A 20,085-nucleotide genomic window follows, 5' to 3' on the forward strand; every position below is an offset into this window, starting at 1 on the left:
AATTCTTTACCAAGAAATACATTTATGGTAAAACCAATACCAATTTGTACCAAACTCGGTATGGTTATTGTGCTTTCCACATAAAAGCAAAACGTTGAAAATTATTGAAATCGGACTAAAATTACTGCCGCTTTTCATATAAAAGTAAAGTTCAGAAATGCTCGAAACTTCAATATTTCGAAATTTAAGGACGCTAATTTACCCAAAATTGATACTAAAAACAATCCCTTGAAAATAAGTAACAGACTTTCTTACTAGTTTTTTTATGAAAAAATTGAATCTGTAAAAGAAAATAAAAAACTAAAAAAATATCCAAACATTTAATCTTAAAAAACGTTTTCTTATAACTATACAACTGTCCAAAACGGAACCGGTTCAAAGTTAGTTGCAAAGTAATGCACTGGACTTGAGCTAGAGTTAGCACTGTCGGCAAAAGGTCTACATAGTTCTACGATAGTTCTGAGTTAGTCAGATTTTCTGCAGGGTATACATAAATATGTATGTGTGTGTACATGCACAAACGTCCCTGCAGGAAATGGGACTACTTAGTTTGTAGCTAACTATTAACTAACTAGCAGTCGACAAGTGGATTTTTATTAATAACTATTTCCTTTGGCCGCAACTAACTACTTTTGAATGGCGATGGTCCCAAAATAGTGAGAACTGATTTCCTCTGCATGAGATGTCAACTAACTTGTATCTAACTACTTTTGGACATAAACTATCAATTAAAAAAATGATTTTTAAATTTTTTATTTTTTTTACTTATTTTATTTAACATTACATATTTGCTCATTTATTTATATAGTGTTCTTTTGTAGGTGGTCTCACATTTGAATTCGATCAGATATAACATCAAAATGATAATATAAAATTTCGACCTTTATTTTATTTGGCCTGAATACGAAAAAGAATCTGCGAAGTGCAGACAAAAAGTGTATTGAAAGTAATTTTTGTATGAGGATATTTAAATAGAAACTCGTAAAGAAAACAAACTCCCGATAACGTCTGCATGACTCCTACATGACTTTACCTCTTACTTAAACTCAGTTTTGTCACAGCTAATTAAAAGTTAGTTATTTGTCGAGATCCCGCAAGAAAGCTAACTAGAAGTTGGTTATTTTAATCAATTGATAATTTTTTTCTGCAGGGATATGCCTTACTGTGCATCCGCACCGACGATTAATTTCAGACTAACCACCGGCGGGTTGTGAACAAGACTTCGCTACTCGCTGCGACAGTGGCCAAGAATCCACGGTCTCGTCGGTCGCACCTGTTTGCCCAGTTTACGCGCTAGATGCGAGATGGGTTGCTTGTTTTGTTTATATTTTGCAATTTTACAATTTTTGCTCATTCCTTATCGTGGCTTTCGTATACTCGGTTAACGGTTAATGCCGCAATTTGTTATCGTGCCGGATAGTTTTGTATCGTTATATCTACGACAAAGTGTTCCCGTCCTCCCATATTCGTTCAGGCATTCAGGAATCTACACCAATAGTCGAGTTGTGATCTGTATTGCCCAGTTGGTTTTCAGCTGCAACTGGCTGCATTGCACTCTCAATTCCAAGTTAGCATAAATACATACATACATACATCCATGCATTCTCGTCTATGTACTAAAAGTTTATAGTGTTGTGCGTGTTGTTGCTGCTGTTGCTGTTGTCCCGTGTTACTATTTTGCCAATTGTTGTATAAGTTTTTAATGCCAACAACAGCATTGTTATAATCGCCGTTGTCGTTGCCGTCGTCATCATCGTCGCCGTCACCGTCACCGTCACCGTCACCGTCACCAATTTCCACACATCTAATACTAAGTATCTTTGTCTCCGAAAGCTTCATCTCCGTCACGATACCCGTAAAAGAACATATCGTGATTAGCAGCAGTAGCTGGCCTAGCTGGGACGACGTATTATGGATAGCACGGCTAAAGCGGTAGCAGCAGTAGTGACGACGCCGTCAGCAACAAGTGGTGTTGGTGGAACAGCGACGTCCGCATCGGGCATTAAGCTTAGTCCGACAGACGCTGCTGCCAATAATAATAATAACAATAATAATACAACAACAGTGACAACTAACGGTATCAAAGAGAATAACAGTAATAATATAGCAACATCTTCCTCGTCAGCAACGCCTCTTTCAGCGGCGGCGATACCGATTGTTGTAACGGGGGGCAGCGGCAGTGCTGGCACATCTGCGCCCACCTCATCGCCAACAGCCAGTTCACCATTGTCAGCGGCGGCATCTGCAGCGGCGACACCAAATAGCGGCGAGGTGAGTTTTTAAATATTCAATAGGAGTGCGAGTCAACGAGTTGAATTGAACTCATTAAAACAGTGACATAGTACAAATGTATCAATACTAACGATTTATATCTACGTATATGTATATATGTATATGTGTATATGTATGTATGTATGTATGTATATGTACATACAATACATACACCTTTAAGCACAATCGAGACCAACGAAAAGCGAATGGACGGTGAGAAACCGTAAAATATAGATTTTGCATGACATTACGGTTAAATGAAAAGAACATTCATAACTACTTTTTTTGTTTTTACATACATACATATGGCACGATTCACGTCAACCGGCCCAGAGCTCGCCCAAAATTCCAATCAATGAAAATTAATATGCAACGCTTTCAATTAAAACGGGGCGAATTAAAAATTTCAAAATGGCGTCTTTAGATACTGCAGCTCTTAAAGACACTCTTTTCGCGAAGAAGCGAATATACTTATTAATTTCTGCAAATGATGACAGAAAGATAGATCAAGACTTATACTATAGTTTTCGAAGTCGCTGATTACGAATCTGAAGTATATTTTTTTAAACTCAAAATGGTTAAGATTTTTTAAAAATGTAGCGGATTCACTTAAGAGTTCGTTACTCGGGGAGATCTCGGCGTCGCTGATTACTAGAGCTGGATTTTTTAGTTCACTTTAAAGATTAGTTCACTTCTATGCTCAATGAACTAGCTCTTCTGTGACTGAGTTCGTTCACCTTATTGAACTATAGCGCTTCATTTTGGTATTACAACAAATCCCAAAAAGCCAACTCAAGTACTTACTTTTTAATAGCAAATGGAATAAACGATGTAAAATATGGAACAACAACCAAAAACGAGAACTCATTTGTGTTGTAAAATTCATTTCCATTTTTATGGGAGTGTTACCACAGGAAACTTTAGTTCGCGAACTAATGAACTAGTTCAATAAAAAGAGCTGGCTCTTTCGCTTCAAAAGCTTCCCAAGCCTACTGATTACGAATCTGAAGTCAAATTAGAGAAATTCAAAATTGCGGACCCAATATGGCAAACAAAAAAATCAAAATCGATTGGATTCGCTTAAAACTTTACAATTTACAAGTTGAAATCAGATTTTAAAAATTCAAGATGGTAGATCCATATTGGACATACATGGCGTATGAGTAACATTTTCATCTCGTCTGGTTAACTCATACGCCATGAACTGAATTTTGTTTGAAAATGAGTTAGGGTCTGTCTACATACATATATGGGTATTCGCTCTTTTGTTTATTCATTTTGGGGTATTCACAACGGTGTCGTAAGTGTCGTATTGTTGTATGTCGTAAACTTTAAACGTCTAAAAAATATATTATGGGGGTTCGCAAAGTACCAGCAAAGTCATATTATGAATTCAATTTTACGACATACAACAATACCACACATACGACATACAACAATACGACACTTACGACACCGTTGTGAATCCCTCAATTGTATTTTTTTAATTCTAACCGGATAAGCGTGCGATTGTTGTTGCAAGTGCATTTAATGTTCCACCAGCAACAACAATCCACACGCTCATTTAGTTACGCTAACACAAGATACAACGAACACACAAAAGAGCGAATAAGCCTTATATTAAGCTAGCGATATGCACATTCGTACATATGTATGTATGTAAGCCCGATAATTAGGTGTCGAAGATTTGACAGATCTAAAATTTACATTTAATTTTGACATTCGAAGATACACCGATACTCCGACGTTCGCTTCGATTGTGTTCATTTAACAAAACTCGTTTTTTATTTAATTGCTGTTATTCTTGTCAAATGTGGCTGCCCGTATCTGTATATATGCATGAGTTTAAAACTTTACCTAGTCTTATAACCCCAGTTTTCAAATTATTAAACCCCGATTTTTTGTAGGAAACAAGGATAAGGATAAGGGCAGGGCGCAGGCTGTACAACTCAAATTTGTTAATATTAACGAAAAAAATTCGCTTTGAAATTCATACTAAAACCCTGTGCGACAATTTATGGAAATTCAAACCAGGCCCATACACCTCTCAAAAATCAAATTTCGAAGTTCGTCAAAAGTTTGTTATGTTTTAGAAAAATTTTACTATTTATAATTTTTTTCACGAACGTAAAAGTTTTGCCTGAGAAGACCACTTGCAAAATTTTGCGAAGAATAATTCTCTAGAACATTTTAACTATCTCACAACCTTCCAAATTTGCTTTTCGAGGAAATTCTAGAAGTAAGGCTCAAAACCACCCTTTCAGGCAGAAGCTGATGCGTTCGAATGTTCTACGAAAATATTTCACGTCAAATTTTTCTACATACATCTTCACCTTTAATTTCGCATAGACATTTATTTACCCATTTTTTTCACTTTTTTGAAAACTACTTAGACCGGGACATGAAAACTTTAGTAGGCCATAAAATAAGAATAGTGGTAACTTTTGTAAACCATTTCTACCGGATATATACCTAATACTTTGAGAAAATTATGGTTTCGGCTGTAATCACTCGTTTATTGAAAAAAAATCTTGAGTTACTTAGGGTATATATTTTCCAACACAAAGAAGTCTGTAGCACGTTTCTGTAACTCTTCTCTCCCGATTATTTCTCTACTGGTAGAGAATATACGTCATTCTCTACTACTCATTAGCAGTAGAGAACAAGGCGGCGAATTCATTCGCCTTGGTAGAGAATTGTTACAGAAACGAGCTACTGGCTTGAAAATGCAAATATATATTTTGTTATTAAAAACTTAAACATATTTTTCCGATTTTAATGGTTTTTATTTTAAACGAATATATTGCACGCGGCGGCTGCTGTGCTGTAGTGGTAAGCAGTGCGCGCTTCTACTTGGCAGTGCCTGGGTTCAAACCCTGGTCAAGGCAACATCGCAAAAAATGTAGAAAAAAGTTTTTTCTTAACAGCGGTCGCGCCTCGGCAAGCAATGGCAAACATCCGGGTGTATTGCTGCCATTAAAAACAGCTTCTCATAAAAATACAATCGCCGTTCGGAGTCGGCGTAAAACTGTAGGTCGCTCCGCGGAGGAGAAGCTCGGCCAAACACTAACGTATGTGTAAGCGTAATACAGGGAAGTAATTCAAAATGTATGTTTTTAGAGATTTCATAATACAATTATTAAGCTTGATAAGAAGAATATGTTCAGTCTGACAGATAACTAAACTTACCAGAACCGGCGAAAATATGTGTATTTGCAAGTACCACAGATAATACCCCTATCGGTACAGGTTATATTAAAAAAATTTTGTCCAAATCCGTTTAGTAATTTTCGATATTAGCGTGGTCAAAAAATCGAGACTTTGCTTTATACTATGTAAGGATATGGATAAGGATGAAGCTTTATGCAAAACACTATGAATATAGCAAAAAGATACATAATCAACATATATTTTAAAGGTTTAATTGCTAAAGACTTAAAAAAAATTTCCAAGTTTTCCATGTATTGGAAAAACAAGTTTTCATAGAAATGGTATAGAATTCTTGAAAATCAATATTTTTCGATCGAAAAACTCTGGCTCTTTTCAGGAGACTTTTAGTGATAATACCCAATTGTTTATTTAACCATTTTTTAATACTAACGATTTTTTATTATTCTCTCCATTGCATTTTTCGGTTTTTTTTTTGGTTTTTGGCGAACCTATAAATTATAGTTGCGATGAAAAAATGGTTAAATAAACAATTGGGTATTATTATTGGGATTTGCATGAAATCTATACCATTTCTACGAAAAGTGGTTTTTTCCACATATAAAATACATGAAAAACTTTGGGGGCTTTTAGCGACCTCTAAAGATTTTTTGATTTCAAAATAAAAAAAATATGAGGTATATTGTTTTCGGTGTAGAACAATACTAATATTTTGGCGGTTAAATTTTTGTTTAGTGTTTGGTCGATAGATATTGGCCATCTATTGTGCCGAGCTTCTCCAATTTGTGGTTTGCGTCTTGATGTTGTTACACAAATTGAGGAATCTACATTTAAATAACCCGCCTCCGAACTACAATTGGATTTTATAAGAATTTCATGGCAGCAATACACTCGGAGGTTTTCCATTGCCTTCGGAGAGGCGGCCGCTATTAGAAAAACTTCTTCACTGTTGCTTTATGTTGACATCACCGCCATCCAAGAAATGCGTTGGACGGGACAAGGCAAAAAATGTCTGGGCCTTTATACGTCTAATACAGCTGTCATGCAAAGGTGCCCAAATTCGGTTTTGGATTTAGCGCCAATCCGCATCAAAGCGAGATTCTTCACCATCTCGGTTATCTGCGTCTATGCCCCGGCGGAAAAGAACGGCGAGACGTTCAAGGATCTTTTCTATGAGCGCTTGCAGCGTACATACGAGCGTTGCCCCCGTCACGATATCAAAATCGTGCTTGGTGATTTTAATGCCAAGGAACAAGGTTGTAAGCAAAACTGGGTTAATGCATTAAAGAAATCCATCAAACCACTTTTCTCGTCTCCATATCGAAAAACGAGAAACCAAATCAATCATGTTGTGATACACGGAAGGCATGCTTCCATTCTTTTAAGCGTAAGTACACTCCGAGGGCCAAGGATCGACTCGGATCACTTTTTTGTTGCAGCCAATATGCAAACCCGGCTCTGTGCAGAAAAAGGATTGCAAAATTTTGCCGCCGAAGATGAGGAATTTCAGGAAGCTACAGAGAAAAGTGATGCCGTCTACAGGGCCACGCTGCGATCGGGCGCAACGCGAGCTATTTAAAATCGGTATAGGGAACTGAAGAGGAAAGCGATATGTTTTTTCCGCAATAAAAAGAGGGTGGCCGAAATACGCGAGTGCGAAGAGCTTGAAATGCTGGCCGCAAATTTTACCAGAGAGTTAGGCGACTTACGGAAGGTTTGAAGACAAGGACGAACTCCTGTAAGAACAACCATGGCGATCTAGTGCTGACCGATGTACAGAACGTACTTAAATTATGGAGGGAACACTTTTCAACCCTACTGCATGGTAGCAGCACTGCCAGTTGTGGAAGAGGCAATAGCAATTACGCAACTGCTCGATCTGACAGCCTGCCAGCTGAGCTATTCAAGTACGGCGACGAGGAGCTGATAAGGTGCTTGCATCAACTCTTGTGCACTCTGCCCAATCCACAAGAAAGGCGACCCTGCCATTCGCGCCAAGTATCGCCGGATCAGCCTTCTCAGCATAGGTTACTAGGTTTTAACGAGCGTATTGTGTGTGTCTAAAAATCGGCAAAATGACGCTTACGACAGTCTTTTATCCAGGCGACGATATATTAATGCACTTGTATAAAGATTTAAATGTTCAAAGATTTGTGATAATTTTCTCCTCAACAAAGACGCATTCGAAAACATTTTAAGTGCTCTGAAGAAGAACTGGGGCTAGGTGTAGAAGCTATAACCGGCCGAAAGAAGGCAGGTTCATTTAATTTTAAATATAATAATTTCTTAATACATACAACGGAGAGTTTTCGTAAAATTTACCAAATATATGCCGAAAGATTTCGCAGACACGAATGCAAATGTCTATGTACCTAAGTGCTTTGGACCACCTTTTTTTTTTTTGTTTTCATACGATATATACATATGTACGAATGTTCTAACCAGCCCAAAATCCTGCCGTCCATTCTGGCAAAGGCTTTAAACTTTATGGGTGCTTTTATTAGATATGACATTTATGTATGTATATTTGTATTTCATTCCAACTTTTCTAAAACCTCACAGGCCGCAAAACTTAAGAGACAAGGATTTGCAAGAACCAAGGTAAATCATTTAGATAGAAACTGGAAAAAAAAACCCTCCGCCTTCTCCGAATGTAATGCATAACGTTACGGTAGTTGTCCGCCCGTAGAATTCTGGCTCAAATGCCAATAGCAGCACCGTTGCTTGCCGGCGACAAAACTATTCGTCGCTGCTTTCTGGCAACGCTCTTTATGTAGATATAAATATCAGTGCCAACTGCGCATGCTTTTATTTCTGCTTGGTTGTGTAGTGTTCCATTCCAATCATATTGTATTTGTTGTAGAGCCTTGCACATAATTTTCAAAAGCATTCCTTTTGTTAATGCCAATCTGGTTTTATTTTGCAGGCTAATAAGGATAATAAAAGCACACCACCACGAGATGCTCCACCGCCAACATCAATCACCAAAGGCTTAAATTTATCAGCAACGCCAATTGTCAAGAAGGAGAAACGTCAAAGCAGTTCCCGTTACAATGTCACAAAAAATTGTGAATTGACACCTTTGAGTCCTCTCAATGAAAGTAAGTATAATGCCTGTACCCACTAAATATTTTTTTTTTTTTTTAATTTTCAACTAATTTAAGTATTGTTTTATTTTTAACTTTTAAATATTCAACATTATTCCGCCTTTGTTTTTAAATTATTTTTTTTGCGAAGTGTTGCGTTTAAAGGATGAAATCCACTTTGAGAATATTGCTTCATTAACTCCCAAAGAGAAATGAATTCACTGAGCCTCTGATTTTTTCATTACCCAAACATTTGTACGAAAAAAAACTATAAATTGGCAATCAGTTGGTGTATTTGTGCTGCCTTAAAACTAGGTTCATATTCACTTCTGAACATATTCAAGCTTTGCCATCCGCGACAAATCATGATATTTGCCACACATTTTGCATTTCTTGCTCGCCCTGAAAAAAATGTTTTGTGGAAATATAAAATATTTGTCATTTTCACATTTTGTTTAGAGTTTGGCCGAACTTCCTTCTTCACCTTCACCGATTTACGCCTCCCCCTAACAGCAAAAGAATTTTGATTAGAAGCATTTTCATGGCGAAAGTACATTGCGAGTTTGGCATTACCTGTCGAAAGGCGACCGCCAGTTTTTGGTGGGACGAAGAATCCTTTTAACCACTTGGCAACGATGATCGCCTATTTTATATTCCGGCGCGTTGGCCTGGTGGTAAGCCCATTGCAAAAGTCATAACAGTACAGGCGGAGTTAGAGACAGTTCTGGTCATTCCAACTATAGATATTTAGAGTCGGACATATAATTTTGGACCACGTTCAAAACAATAAGTACTTATTGTTGCCACTTTGCTTTATTTATTTAAGAAATGTCATCAAAATATTTAACTTTTTATCTTTTTGAAAGTATAACATTGGGCGCGTTTCTAAGACGCAACCAACTGTTTACCTCAACTGTTTCTGAAATGCTGTCAACTATTGAGTTCAACAGTTACGTCTTAGAAACGGTAGGATACATAAACTGCCAAAACATTTGTAAGCAAGCAAAGTTAAATAAAACAGCTTAAAAATAAAAAATATTAAGCCAAAAGTATGGACAGCACAGGATTTATAATGGAGTTTTTCTTATTTTATTTTTAATATATGTATTTGTACGTGTATTTTATTTTATTAACAGCCAGTTTCGCCAGCAATTTACAGACACATTTTTTTTTATTTGAATTTTCTATGAAAACTGACTGAAGCGAAAAACATCATTTTTGACTTATATAAATTGTTGACTTCATGTAGCGAAATAATTTTATGATGGAAAAAATGGTGTAAAGTTGCCCACCGTTGAGCTGAGCGTAACTACTCAACTGTGCGTTTCTGAAACAAACACTCAACAGTTTAGCAACAGCCACGTCTTAGAAACGCGCCCATTAATTATCCTAAACGTTAAAGAACTATACAACTGCGTACTCAACAAATTTTTAGTACCTCTGAGAAAAAGGTTTTAAATTTGGATGAAAATTTTATGATTTTTTTTTTCAGTGTTCTACAAAGTTTTATATGTACATACTTGGTTTTATATGGTATTTGTGAGAGAATGAACGGTATTTTAACTGAAATTACACAAAAAATTAATAAATACATATCGTCGTTTAAAGTGCAAAACCGCGTATCAACAAAATGCAAAACCGCGTATGTGAAATTGTAGAAATTATTTTCTGGAGCGTAAAAACACTCATATTTCAAAATGGTTCTCTTTTTTTATAAAGAAATCGCATTTCTAGCTAGTATATTTCACGACGAATGGATAAGGATTGAGCCAAGAGCTTGTGTGAGCAAATCCAATTTTTGGCAGCCAATGTCAGTTACGCGGTTTTGCAGAATGACGATACGCGGTTTTGTACTTTAAACGACAATATGTATAAGTGGCATACAATATTATTATTATATGTGCAGGTTTGAAAATTCTGAAAAATACTAAAATTGAATAGGCCAGAATCCCAAACAGATGCAAGAACGACACTAAGCTATTCTAGAGAAATTTTTGGTCGCTAATTCATCAATTTAAAATTATAAAGACAAATATAAATAATAAAAAATATGTTCGATACTTATAGTAGTTTCATTAAAATAGTCTAAATAGCTTTTCAATTTAAACGGCATCCCTGCTTGGTTTAGGAATTTTTTTAAATCAAATTTCTCTCACACTCTCATCAAGGTCCTTGGTACATGCGTTTAAAAGAGCGCGACATCGCGAGAGGACCACTTCGTTAGACAATATAATGCCGTATATTTGATAGCAACCGCCTTTCTGACTATCGGAACGCCTGTATGTTTTAATTCTCTCCAGCTGAGTAGATACACACACACACACGCATATACTGTTATATTAATTTTTATACAACGGCAAATCAACTTCCCACTGGGAAAATAGGTAAGCGCCTTGCGAGGTAAGCCATGTTTTCTTTCAGTTCTTAGTACCAAAATTGTCATCATGGCCAATGTCATCTACTAGTAAAGGGCAAAATGAACACATCCGAAGACACATTACGTTGTCAGTTGCAAAATAACGTGCAGCCGAAGTTATTTCCAAGCACCGAACTACTCCGAGCGACTGCTCTGCATTACACGTAACTTACTTTGTAAAGCGGCTCAGAAGTATGTCTGATACCAAATGTACATTCTAAATTCCTAATTACATAAGGCGGCCATGCCTTTGTAAAAGTAAGGGACGTTCGGCAGGGAAATGGTAATGACTGCCAGGTGAAGAGTAAGTTGCTAATAAGGTATTATTACGTGCTCCTAATTCCCACTGGGTTGTGCCAGAGACTGTTTGAAGAGGAGAGTGTGTGTGTTTTGCTGCTATTCAGTGAAAAACATATTGATTTTTCCGGCAGACTTTTCCATACATACAGTTCGTCTTGAGTTTACTATGAAGTGCGGTAGTGAATACACAACATTTTCTTTCACTACGGATGGTTTAAGTTACATATTTAAATACAATAAATCCAATAAAGTTTTGAATAAAATCCATAAACTACTAAAAAGATATACATATGTACGATACATATATATACATATATGTACATATGTACATGCCTACCTCAAATATTGCTAAAAGCATTTAATTCACTTGCATTTCCGGCATTTTCTGTGCTCATTTATTATTGATGAATAAGATTTCGTAAATGAACTCAGGCTAATTTGTGCCTTTTAAATTTATAGCCAGCACTTGGTAACTATTCGTTGAGACAGAAGGTGAGATGGTTGGTGTTGGAGTAATATATTCGAAAATGTGGCGACGAACGTGTGCTAATTAATTGCGTATCAAATTTTATTGTTTGTCTGTCGATTGCTTCGGTATTTCCGTTTTTTTTTTGTTTTTTACCCGTTCGCTCTTGTGCTCGACTGTTCCGGTTGTGCTTTTATGTGCATACAAATGTAGCTGCCAATGCGTAATGCGTATGTACTTACACGTAAGAAAATTAAAGTGCCTATAATGAGAAAGATGTTTAAAATTTCTAAACAGTGCCGGCAAAATGAACAAAGTAACTGGCTTTCGAAAAATGTTCTATTAAGCTTTTAATGTTCTTTAAAAAGTTTTTTTTTTTGCTAGTTTTTCTTTATCGCTTGGCTTAGCAAGCTTTTTGTTTTGCGGATCTATGTACATACATATGTATTCATTGCCATCCTGGCACTGCATATCGACGCTACTTTGGCAAAACCTCGTATCTCAGAACTCACTACCACGGTTGCCGTTTTGATCGAAATGGTCCAAATCTTTTCGTTTGGTCCATTGGTCCAATTCTTTTCAAAATGGTCCATTTCACAAGCCTTTGGTCAGGGTTATTATCACCCTTTCACTTCATGCAATAGTTTCGGGTTTTAAATTTTTTCTATTTAATTGATGTACATATATTTCGCCCCATGTTGAATATCGTCAGTAAAAGTTACGATACGGCCATCGTCAGCCATGTTACTGTTGCGCTGACGATCGTCGACGATGACGATGACGATATTCAGCATAGGGCCGATTGGTGGCAACACCTGCTAAAAGTGTGAACTCGCCTTGCCACTGATCTTCAAATATGGCATGGCTAATCTGTCAAAGTACGCTCCAAAAAATATCGCGGTTTCTTGCTAATTTCACTTACTCGGTGACGAATATTAAGGTGGCTGGCAAAAATATGGAAAGGTAGCAAAACATAAATCATAGCATTTAGCACATGAAAATAATATTCGATTTCAATCGAAAAGATATTGAACATCTTGAAATTCGTACACCACATAAAGTTCTTTCTGATACTGATGTATCAATTTTGCCGCTACTCGAGCAATTTCCGGCATTGGTAAAAATTATGCAGACATAATTGAATTTAAATTTCGCAAATTGAGGCTGAGTGAAGGTAACTTCAAAAAAATGTACCAATATAGACCGTTTTTGGGATCAACTAAGTTTGATTAAAGATAGAGTGGGTGAAGCGGCCTTTGGAGAATTGTGTGATTTAGCTCATAACATTTTTAGTCTACCTCACAGTTCCGCAGCAGCTGAGCGCAAATTTTTTGATTTAGCATTAGTAAAATCGAATTTAAGAAACAAATTATAATTTAAAACTTTAAATAGTATAATGTTAACAATATACAATTTTAATGCACTTTGGATGTTATATAAAAAAAAAAGTCGATATAAAAACTGAATTGGCATATTTTCTTGATAGAGAGGAATAAACTCCACTCAATTTCCCGATGTAATAAAAATTGGTCCATTTTTTTACCATTTGGCCCATTTTTTGGCCCGAAAAATAAATTGGAAATGGCAATGTTGCTTACTACTACTTCGTATCTCGTAAAATTGATTCAAAATAGGCCTTAAAATAATACGATTCATTATATATTATTCTTAATTAACTAAAAAGTAGTTAAACTTTAATAGTCAGTAAAAAAGTTATTAAAAATTATTTTCTGTTATTAATAGAGTGTTGTTTGTTAGAGAGTGTTGTTTGTTAGAGAGTGTTGTTTGTTAGTGTTTTTTGAGATATGAGGTTTGGCCAAAGTACCGTTGATATGTATTTTTCTGTATGCCATTTCGCCCATTCATTTAAGCTGTTTATCATATTCTATTCCAATCAGGCGAGACATTTATGTACATATGTAGTATTTATTGCTAAAAAAAACTCTGGCTTTCATTCTGTTTCTCTTTGACACTCTTTACCGAAAAACAATCAATTTATGTTTACTTTAATGTCTGAATGGAAATGAGTAATGGTTAAGGCAAGCAGCTAGGGTATTTCCATAGTTTCAAAAGTGGTGCAGTGGTCGTGAATTCACAAACGTCGCTCTATGGCAACGAAACGCCCGAATATATGGTTAAGTAAAACATAATTTCTTATTCTTTAAGGAACAAAGGTCAATCAATGATATATTTTCCGACTTCTTTTTTTTCAGTGTATAGTTTATGTTATAGAATCAGCTATATTTTTTATAAAAAATGAACGAAATAATGTATCACAAAAAACATTGTGAGTATTGTTAAAGATGTAGATGCGCTAAATTCGTGACCACCCTTGTACATATGAACTAGAGATGTTTCGAATGTCATATTTTTCACATGCGAATGCGAATATTCGGAATGCGATTGCGAATATTAGGAATAACATTAAAGCTAAAGCTATAATCGACTTAAGTCATCGTTTTTGTTAATTAAATTTTTTTAATATTACTAGAACATTGAACGAGTGCGTAACCTATACAGTGCACTTTGGTCTGGCGACTATCATTTGCTGGCCAAAAGTCGAGAAGTAAGCAAATTGATTTGAAACTTAGTGTTTGGGGGTTTTTTGAGGCCGCTGATTTCGAATATAATGTCAGATTTTCGAAATTCAAAATGGCGGATCCAATATTATACTTCTTTCCCTTTCACGAAAAACTTATATATGTATAAGCGGGGTTTTCAAGATCGCTTATTTCGAATCTGATGTAAGGTTTTTGGAATGTAAAATGAAGGGGGTGCAATATGGCGACCAAATTTTATAAATTTTTACTTTTCAGTGTAAACTCAAATAAATGCGGAGTTTTCGAGGGCGCTGGTTTAGAATCTGATAGCAGATTTTATAAATTCAAAATAGCGGATCCAATATGGTTACCAAATTTTATAATTTCTTCTTTTTCACCAAAGACTTATATATAAGGGGGTGTTTGGATTCCATATGGCGTTATCGGGAAAATATTTTAGTGTAAAAAATTTGTTTCGTTTTTGCTATACATATATTTTTTTTCTAATCACCGCTGCTTCAAATAAAAACTTTTTCCTTTAAATATAAGCTTATATTTGTATTATTTGAAATTGAATTTCCATTCTCTTTTTTGAAGTATCTTTCTCACTCGAAGACTCATACCATTTCGAACTACAAGAATATTGACTACGAAAGAAATACATTTTTAAACTTTTAGTTGAAATGTCAACTTTAACAGCTGATGGGAGCTCAATGCGAAAACTCACAATAGCGATATATCGATGGTTTCCGATGTTTCACAATTTGTTAGGTTGTGGACACATCAAAAGAAAATTTTAAGACTTTTCAATTCCAAATCTCTGTAATTCAATTAGAAATATACTTACATATCGCACACCGTCCTCAAAAGAGACACAACTCAAAATTTGGCATTTTTGAAATTATGCGCTAAACATGTACACAGAGCTTTTATTTACCTTTCAGCAAAAGCCGGAGCAGATTTTTGTTAGCATTTGTTAAAAAAAAACCTAAGGTAAAGTGTCCCTTGCCCATATGATTATTATGGGCCAAGGAAAAGTTTTTCGAATTTTCTGACAAATGTGTAATTTTGAGTTGTGCCCCTCTTGAAGACGGTGTGCGGTGTGGATGTATTTCCCTGTATTTATTTACCATTGCTTTACTCTTCCTATAAAAAGGTTAAAAATACATACCGTAGTAAGTTCGCTGAGCCTAAAAGCGCAAACAGTCAACGACGTAGCGTAGACGTAGGTTGACTCAGACACGATCTTCCTTTATCGGATTCGCGTGTTAACGAAAATGTTGCCGTTGCTTCTCCCTCTCTCTATAAACAGTAAATTTGATATGCTGATACATACGTCAATGTACGTTTACGTTACGTCGTTGACTGTTTGCGCTTTAAAGTTCCAAGGCCCGATTTCGTTGAAATTTCAATGGAAACCCGGCCCTTTTTTAATGATTAAGTAAGGATTTTTAATATGAGCAAACCCGGAATTTCTGAATGTTCCCCAAAAGAATAAGTAATAATACTCATGGGCAGTCAAACAATTTTAGGAGCATAATGGGTCGATGTTAAAACATCGTTGAAACTGTCATCGACGTATCGTCAATTTAGCGATTTTAGGAAATTGCAACATCGAATTTTGAATCGATATTATCGATGTTTCAAAAATATCGATGAGTCGTTTGCATCCCTAGGGATGCAGAAAAAATCGAAACAAGTTTTATTCAAATTTAAAAATTTAATTTAGATACTGATAAACTTATTCGTGAATGATAATTTTGTATATTAGATGGTAAAAGAAACGATTAATTGTAAAAATGTTTTACACCAATTTATACTCGCATGTAAATTGTCACAGATTTTCTTTAATATACAATATGTGTGTACATTAGGGTGGTCCTTAAAAAATCAAATGAACGATTTTTTTCTAGTCCCACCCCTTCAATCGGTAATACCACGAACGTAAATATCACATACAAATTTTGCACCCGATTGGAGGCGGTTAAGTGTAAATATAGATGTAGTATGTATGGGCCTACATATAATGATAATTATAATAAAGCAATAATTTTTGACATTTGTGAGAAACTGTGCTGTTTGTTGAAGCAAAAAAGTAAGGAAAAAGAAATCGTAGTGCACGCGTCGGTATGTTGTACTAAATATTTACTTAAAAATCAGCCATATCAGGGAAAACGGGCAGACGCTACTTAGCCGGCATGCATGGTGCTGGAAAGGAAGGCACGCAACCTCACAGTATATATATTAAGAGTGGTTACGGTGATCGCCTCAAGTGTAATTTAGACATCTCTTGCTGCTTATTCAAACCCGCCGGCTACCACAAAGTTTGCCCCATTCACTTTCAGGGAATAATTTTTGGTTTTTTTTTTTTTTTTTAATATTTTTAAATAAACCGTTCCTGAAGTGACTTGACAGTTGTTTGCTTGTAGTTGTTCACAAATATATGTACATTTATACTAATACAAGCAAACATTTATTTGATAGGCTGTATCCCTTTGATTGCGGAATAAAAACACATTGTGAAGATACGTTACTATCAATATAGAAGTATGTATTACATACATATATGGCATTTAGGGACATGACGTTTTCTAAGGGTCGCAGCATTTACGTATTACTGAATATTCAATTCTGCAACGTATTATTTGATGCATTATAAATTTACGAGTCTTTTGACATGCTTTACGTTAATTTCTATCCCATAAAATTTTGGGCAGAGCTTTGATCCATTTGACATGGAACGTCCCATATGTACGCCTACATATTAATGTGTGTACATATGTACATACAAAAAAGCGATTTCGCGGCTAGCCTTTGAACTTGAATCATATATGTATGTACATACTATATACTTATGTGTCTGGGTACATGCTGATATCGAAAGTTCATCGCAAATATTTAATCAGTTTTTATTGTGTTGCTATTGCCTTTATTGGCTTAACCATAGCTATTATTTTCATTCGATCATCATCATTGCCTTCATTATTGACATCCTTTTCAATAAACATAAACGTAAACATTCGCAAGCTTCTATAATTTTTTCTGTTCTTAACTTTGAGAAATATATGACGATTTTTTAATATTTATTTTTACTGTGCTTTTTTTTCTATCCGATCAATCCAAGGCATATCAAACATGTAGTAGCATTAGAGCAAAAACAACATTTGCGTGTATTTTTTTGTTGCTTCTGGTGGCGGAAGTGTCAAAAACTGTTCTGATTTCTTTCTTCTAAATCAAAGCGTGCCATGTGAAATACAAAAAAATAAAAAATTGAAATTGAAAAAAATTAAAATTGTTGCAACTTTCTTTCTTAGTAAATTTGTTTGCTTCTCGAAGCATTGATCCAACCTTTGCGAGCGTTCCAAAATCTGCTATTCAATGCCTTGTTTTGTATGGAAAAGGGTTTCACATTTTGCAGTCCACATAATTTGGAAAAAATCAAATCAGCTGCTATACTGATACTACCTGTTCAATGTGCCTTGGATCAATCAAAATTCAGCATGATAAAAACATTACAAGGTAAATTCATTCTCTCAATTCGCCGGCCATGATTTTTTTCTGACGTTTGCAAGCATTTTAAAATCATATAAAATTTAAAGTAAAAAATGAAATTGTTCAGAATATCGGTGAGTTTGAGTTTAGAATTTTTAAATTATATAGCTGGCAAACGTCAGACTGCTTCTCAATGGTTTTACCTTGTTAAGTTTCTATCATGATATTCAGTATTCAGTTTTAGCGTAACCGATGTTTGTAAACATTTAAATAAATTTGTGTTAAAAAAAATATTTTATTTCACATCTTTTTAAATACGGTGTGCTTGGGGAAGTTTTGACCAAAAAGTCCTCCCCATCCAATTCTGTTGTCATATCCAAATGATTTGAGCTAAAAATTAAAATCTTCTAGGGAAGAATTCGAAAGATATCTCCATTATCCTTAATTTTTCGTAGCATAACTTTTTTAACTAAGTTAAAAACTATCCTACAGTAAACATTTTGGACGAAAAGCCTTCGTCTATCCATCGCAAATAATACTCGTTTAAATTTACTTATGCAAGCTTTGAAATTTGCAAAAACCTCGAAAACCCATGATTTTTGGTAGTTTTTGCGATGAGTTAATTGAGTAATAATCGGGGCTATCACTCCTGAACCCACCGAACCGTTATATTTTCGGCTTCGATCATGAGAATATGATGAAACTTGCGTCAATGTGTTGGAAATTAAGATTTGTTCTCTCTCTTTTTATATCTTTGAATCATTGATCGGACTTCTACCACATTGTGGTAGATCTACCACACAAGGTCTGAAATCTACCACATATTCACGTTTTTGAGTAGTTTTATTTTTGCTCGACATAATTTTCTTAATTTTAAGAGCAAAAATTGTCCAACACTAAACACTAACAACAGGCAGAATGGGAGGATGAAATAAACCGTAAAATAGTAAACTTTCTCAATATCCAATTTTTCGACAGGAAACGTGGTTTTGTTAAATTGGAAAATAAATGATTTATAAAAAAGAATTGTAGCGTAAATGTTAAAAAAAACGTCGATTTTTGTGAAAGTATTAACAAATTTCAGTGCATCTAAAGTTTCTAAAGCGTTGTTTACTTTTACTTGAGAATTGTCAAAATCGGCAAATCCCAAGTAGCGGTTTCTGGAACGTGCCACATTTGTTCGCTACATCGTGATGTGATAAAAAGAAAAGCTGGCAGCACTTCGCAAGGTTGCAGAAATCTTTCAAAATATGTTCGAAAAATATCTTGATATGGAAGGAACTGCTTTACACTGCCAAGGAAAAAAGTTGCCAAAACTCAACGCAATTTTTAGCAACTTCAATCTTCCACTTTATTATACTAAAATTAATTTTTTTTCAGATTTGCAATTTAGGTGAAACCTTGCAGAATGTTTTTAATTTTTGTACAAAGTTTGATCCAAAACCTGAGATCTGCCACATTTTTTTTAAATCTACCACATTTTTTTCCAGATTCTACCACACACATTTTTTTCAAGTCCGATCACTGCTTTGAATACATTTGATTTCTGATTTTTAAAGGTCTAATTGAGATATCTTCTTACACACAACAAAATAAAGAAAAAAGTTTAGATACTACTTAGCGGGGATTTTCACAAGCTTTAAAACGAATGAAAAGTATGGTGACTCATCGCATGGCTTTTGCAAAATTTTAAGGCCTAAGCAAAGTATTTTCGGCGTAAACTCAAATTAATATTTTTTATTATTTATAATTATATATTATTTTCCATAGAGGATTTTCATTTGCAGCTCAAATTATTTGGTTACAATGATAGATTGGGAGTTTAGCGAAAAATTGAATGTCCTCCCCCCCATTTTGGGTTAGATAAACCGTATCCAAGCACACCGTGTAAAATTACTTTAATCGATTCACTTCATCTGCTTTGTATGCTTCATAAATAGTTAATTTACTATGTACATATGTATGTATATACATTTAAGCTGTTTCTTTACATTTTTCGTTAAGCCGCCATACTAAAATGGTAATTGTAAAGTGGATAACTTCAGTACATGAATATTTGGGCTAGAAACCACAGACGATTTGTTTAGAAATTCTATAGAAACTAACGTAATACACAAACCAGAAACAGACGCCATAATTGAAATAAATACGTACATACGTCGACTTATGTATCCGGCGACATTAAAAGTAACACAACGGCTAAATAAAAATTGGAATAAAATCTTCAAATCGAAATTTATCAATCAACAAAATAATCCAAACTTTTTTATGAAAAGTTAAGCGGTAAAACAGTAACAACACCTACATACATACATACATATATGTATGTATGTACATATACTCATG

General features: G+C 35.0%; 1 protein-coding gene and 1 long non-coding RNA gene across 2 annotated transcripts in view; one reads left to right on the plus strand and one right to left on the minus strand.

Annotated features, from left to right (window-relative positions):
- LOC118736160 (DEP domain-containing protein DDB_G0279099-like) overlaps positions 1-20,005 on the plus strand; it is a 34,680-nt gene extending 14,675 nt beyond the window's left edge. The window contains exons 3-5 of the mRNA XM_036466259.1: positions 1,716-2,271; positions 8,366-8,540; positions 19,744-20,005. Of these exons, the coding sequence (XP_036322152.1) occupies positions 1,912-2,271; positions 8,366-8,540; positions 19,744-19,763 (555 nt within the window). The 5' untranslated portion in view covers positions 1,716-1,911 and the 3' untranslated portion in view covers positions 19,764-20,005. The remainder of the gene's footprint in view (positions 1-1,715; positions 2,272-8,365; positions 8,541-19,743) is intronic.
- Positions 11,856-12,520, minus strand: LOC118736178. Its single transcript, XR_004992669.1, has 2 exons — positions 12,148-12,520; positions 11,856-11,969 (listed from the first exon to the last, which is right to left on the minus strand). It is a non-coding gene; the product is annotated as an uncharacterized LOC118736178 (long non-coding RNA).
- Positions 20,006-20,085: the final 80 nt, after the last annotated feature.

This window comes from Rhagoletis pomonella, unplaced genomic scaffold, assembly GCF_013731165.1.
Source record: "Rhagoletis pomonella isolate Grant_MI unplaced genomic scaffold, Rhpom_1.0 Rhpom_scaffold_00001, whole genome shotgun sequence".
In the NCBI taxonomy this organism is placed as follows: domain Eukaryota; kingdom Metazoa; phylum Arthropoda; class Insecta; order Diptera; family Tephritidae; genus Rhagoletis; species Rhagoletis pomonella.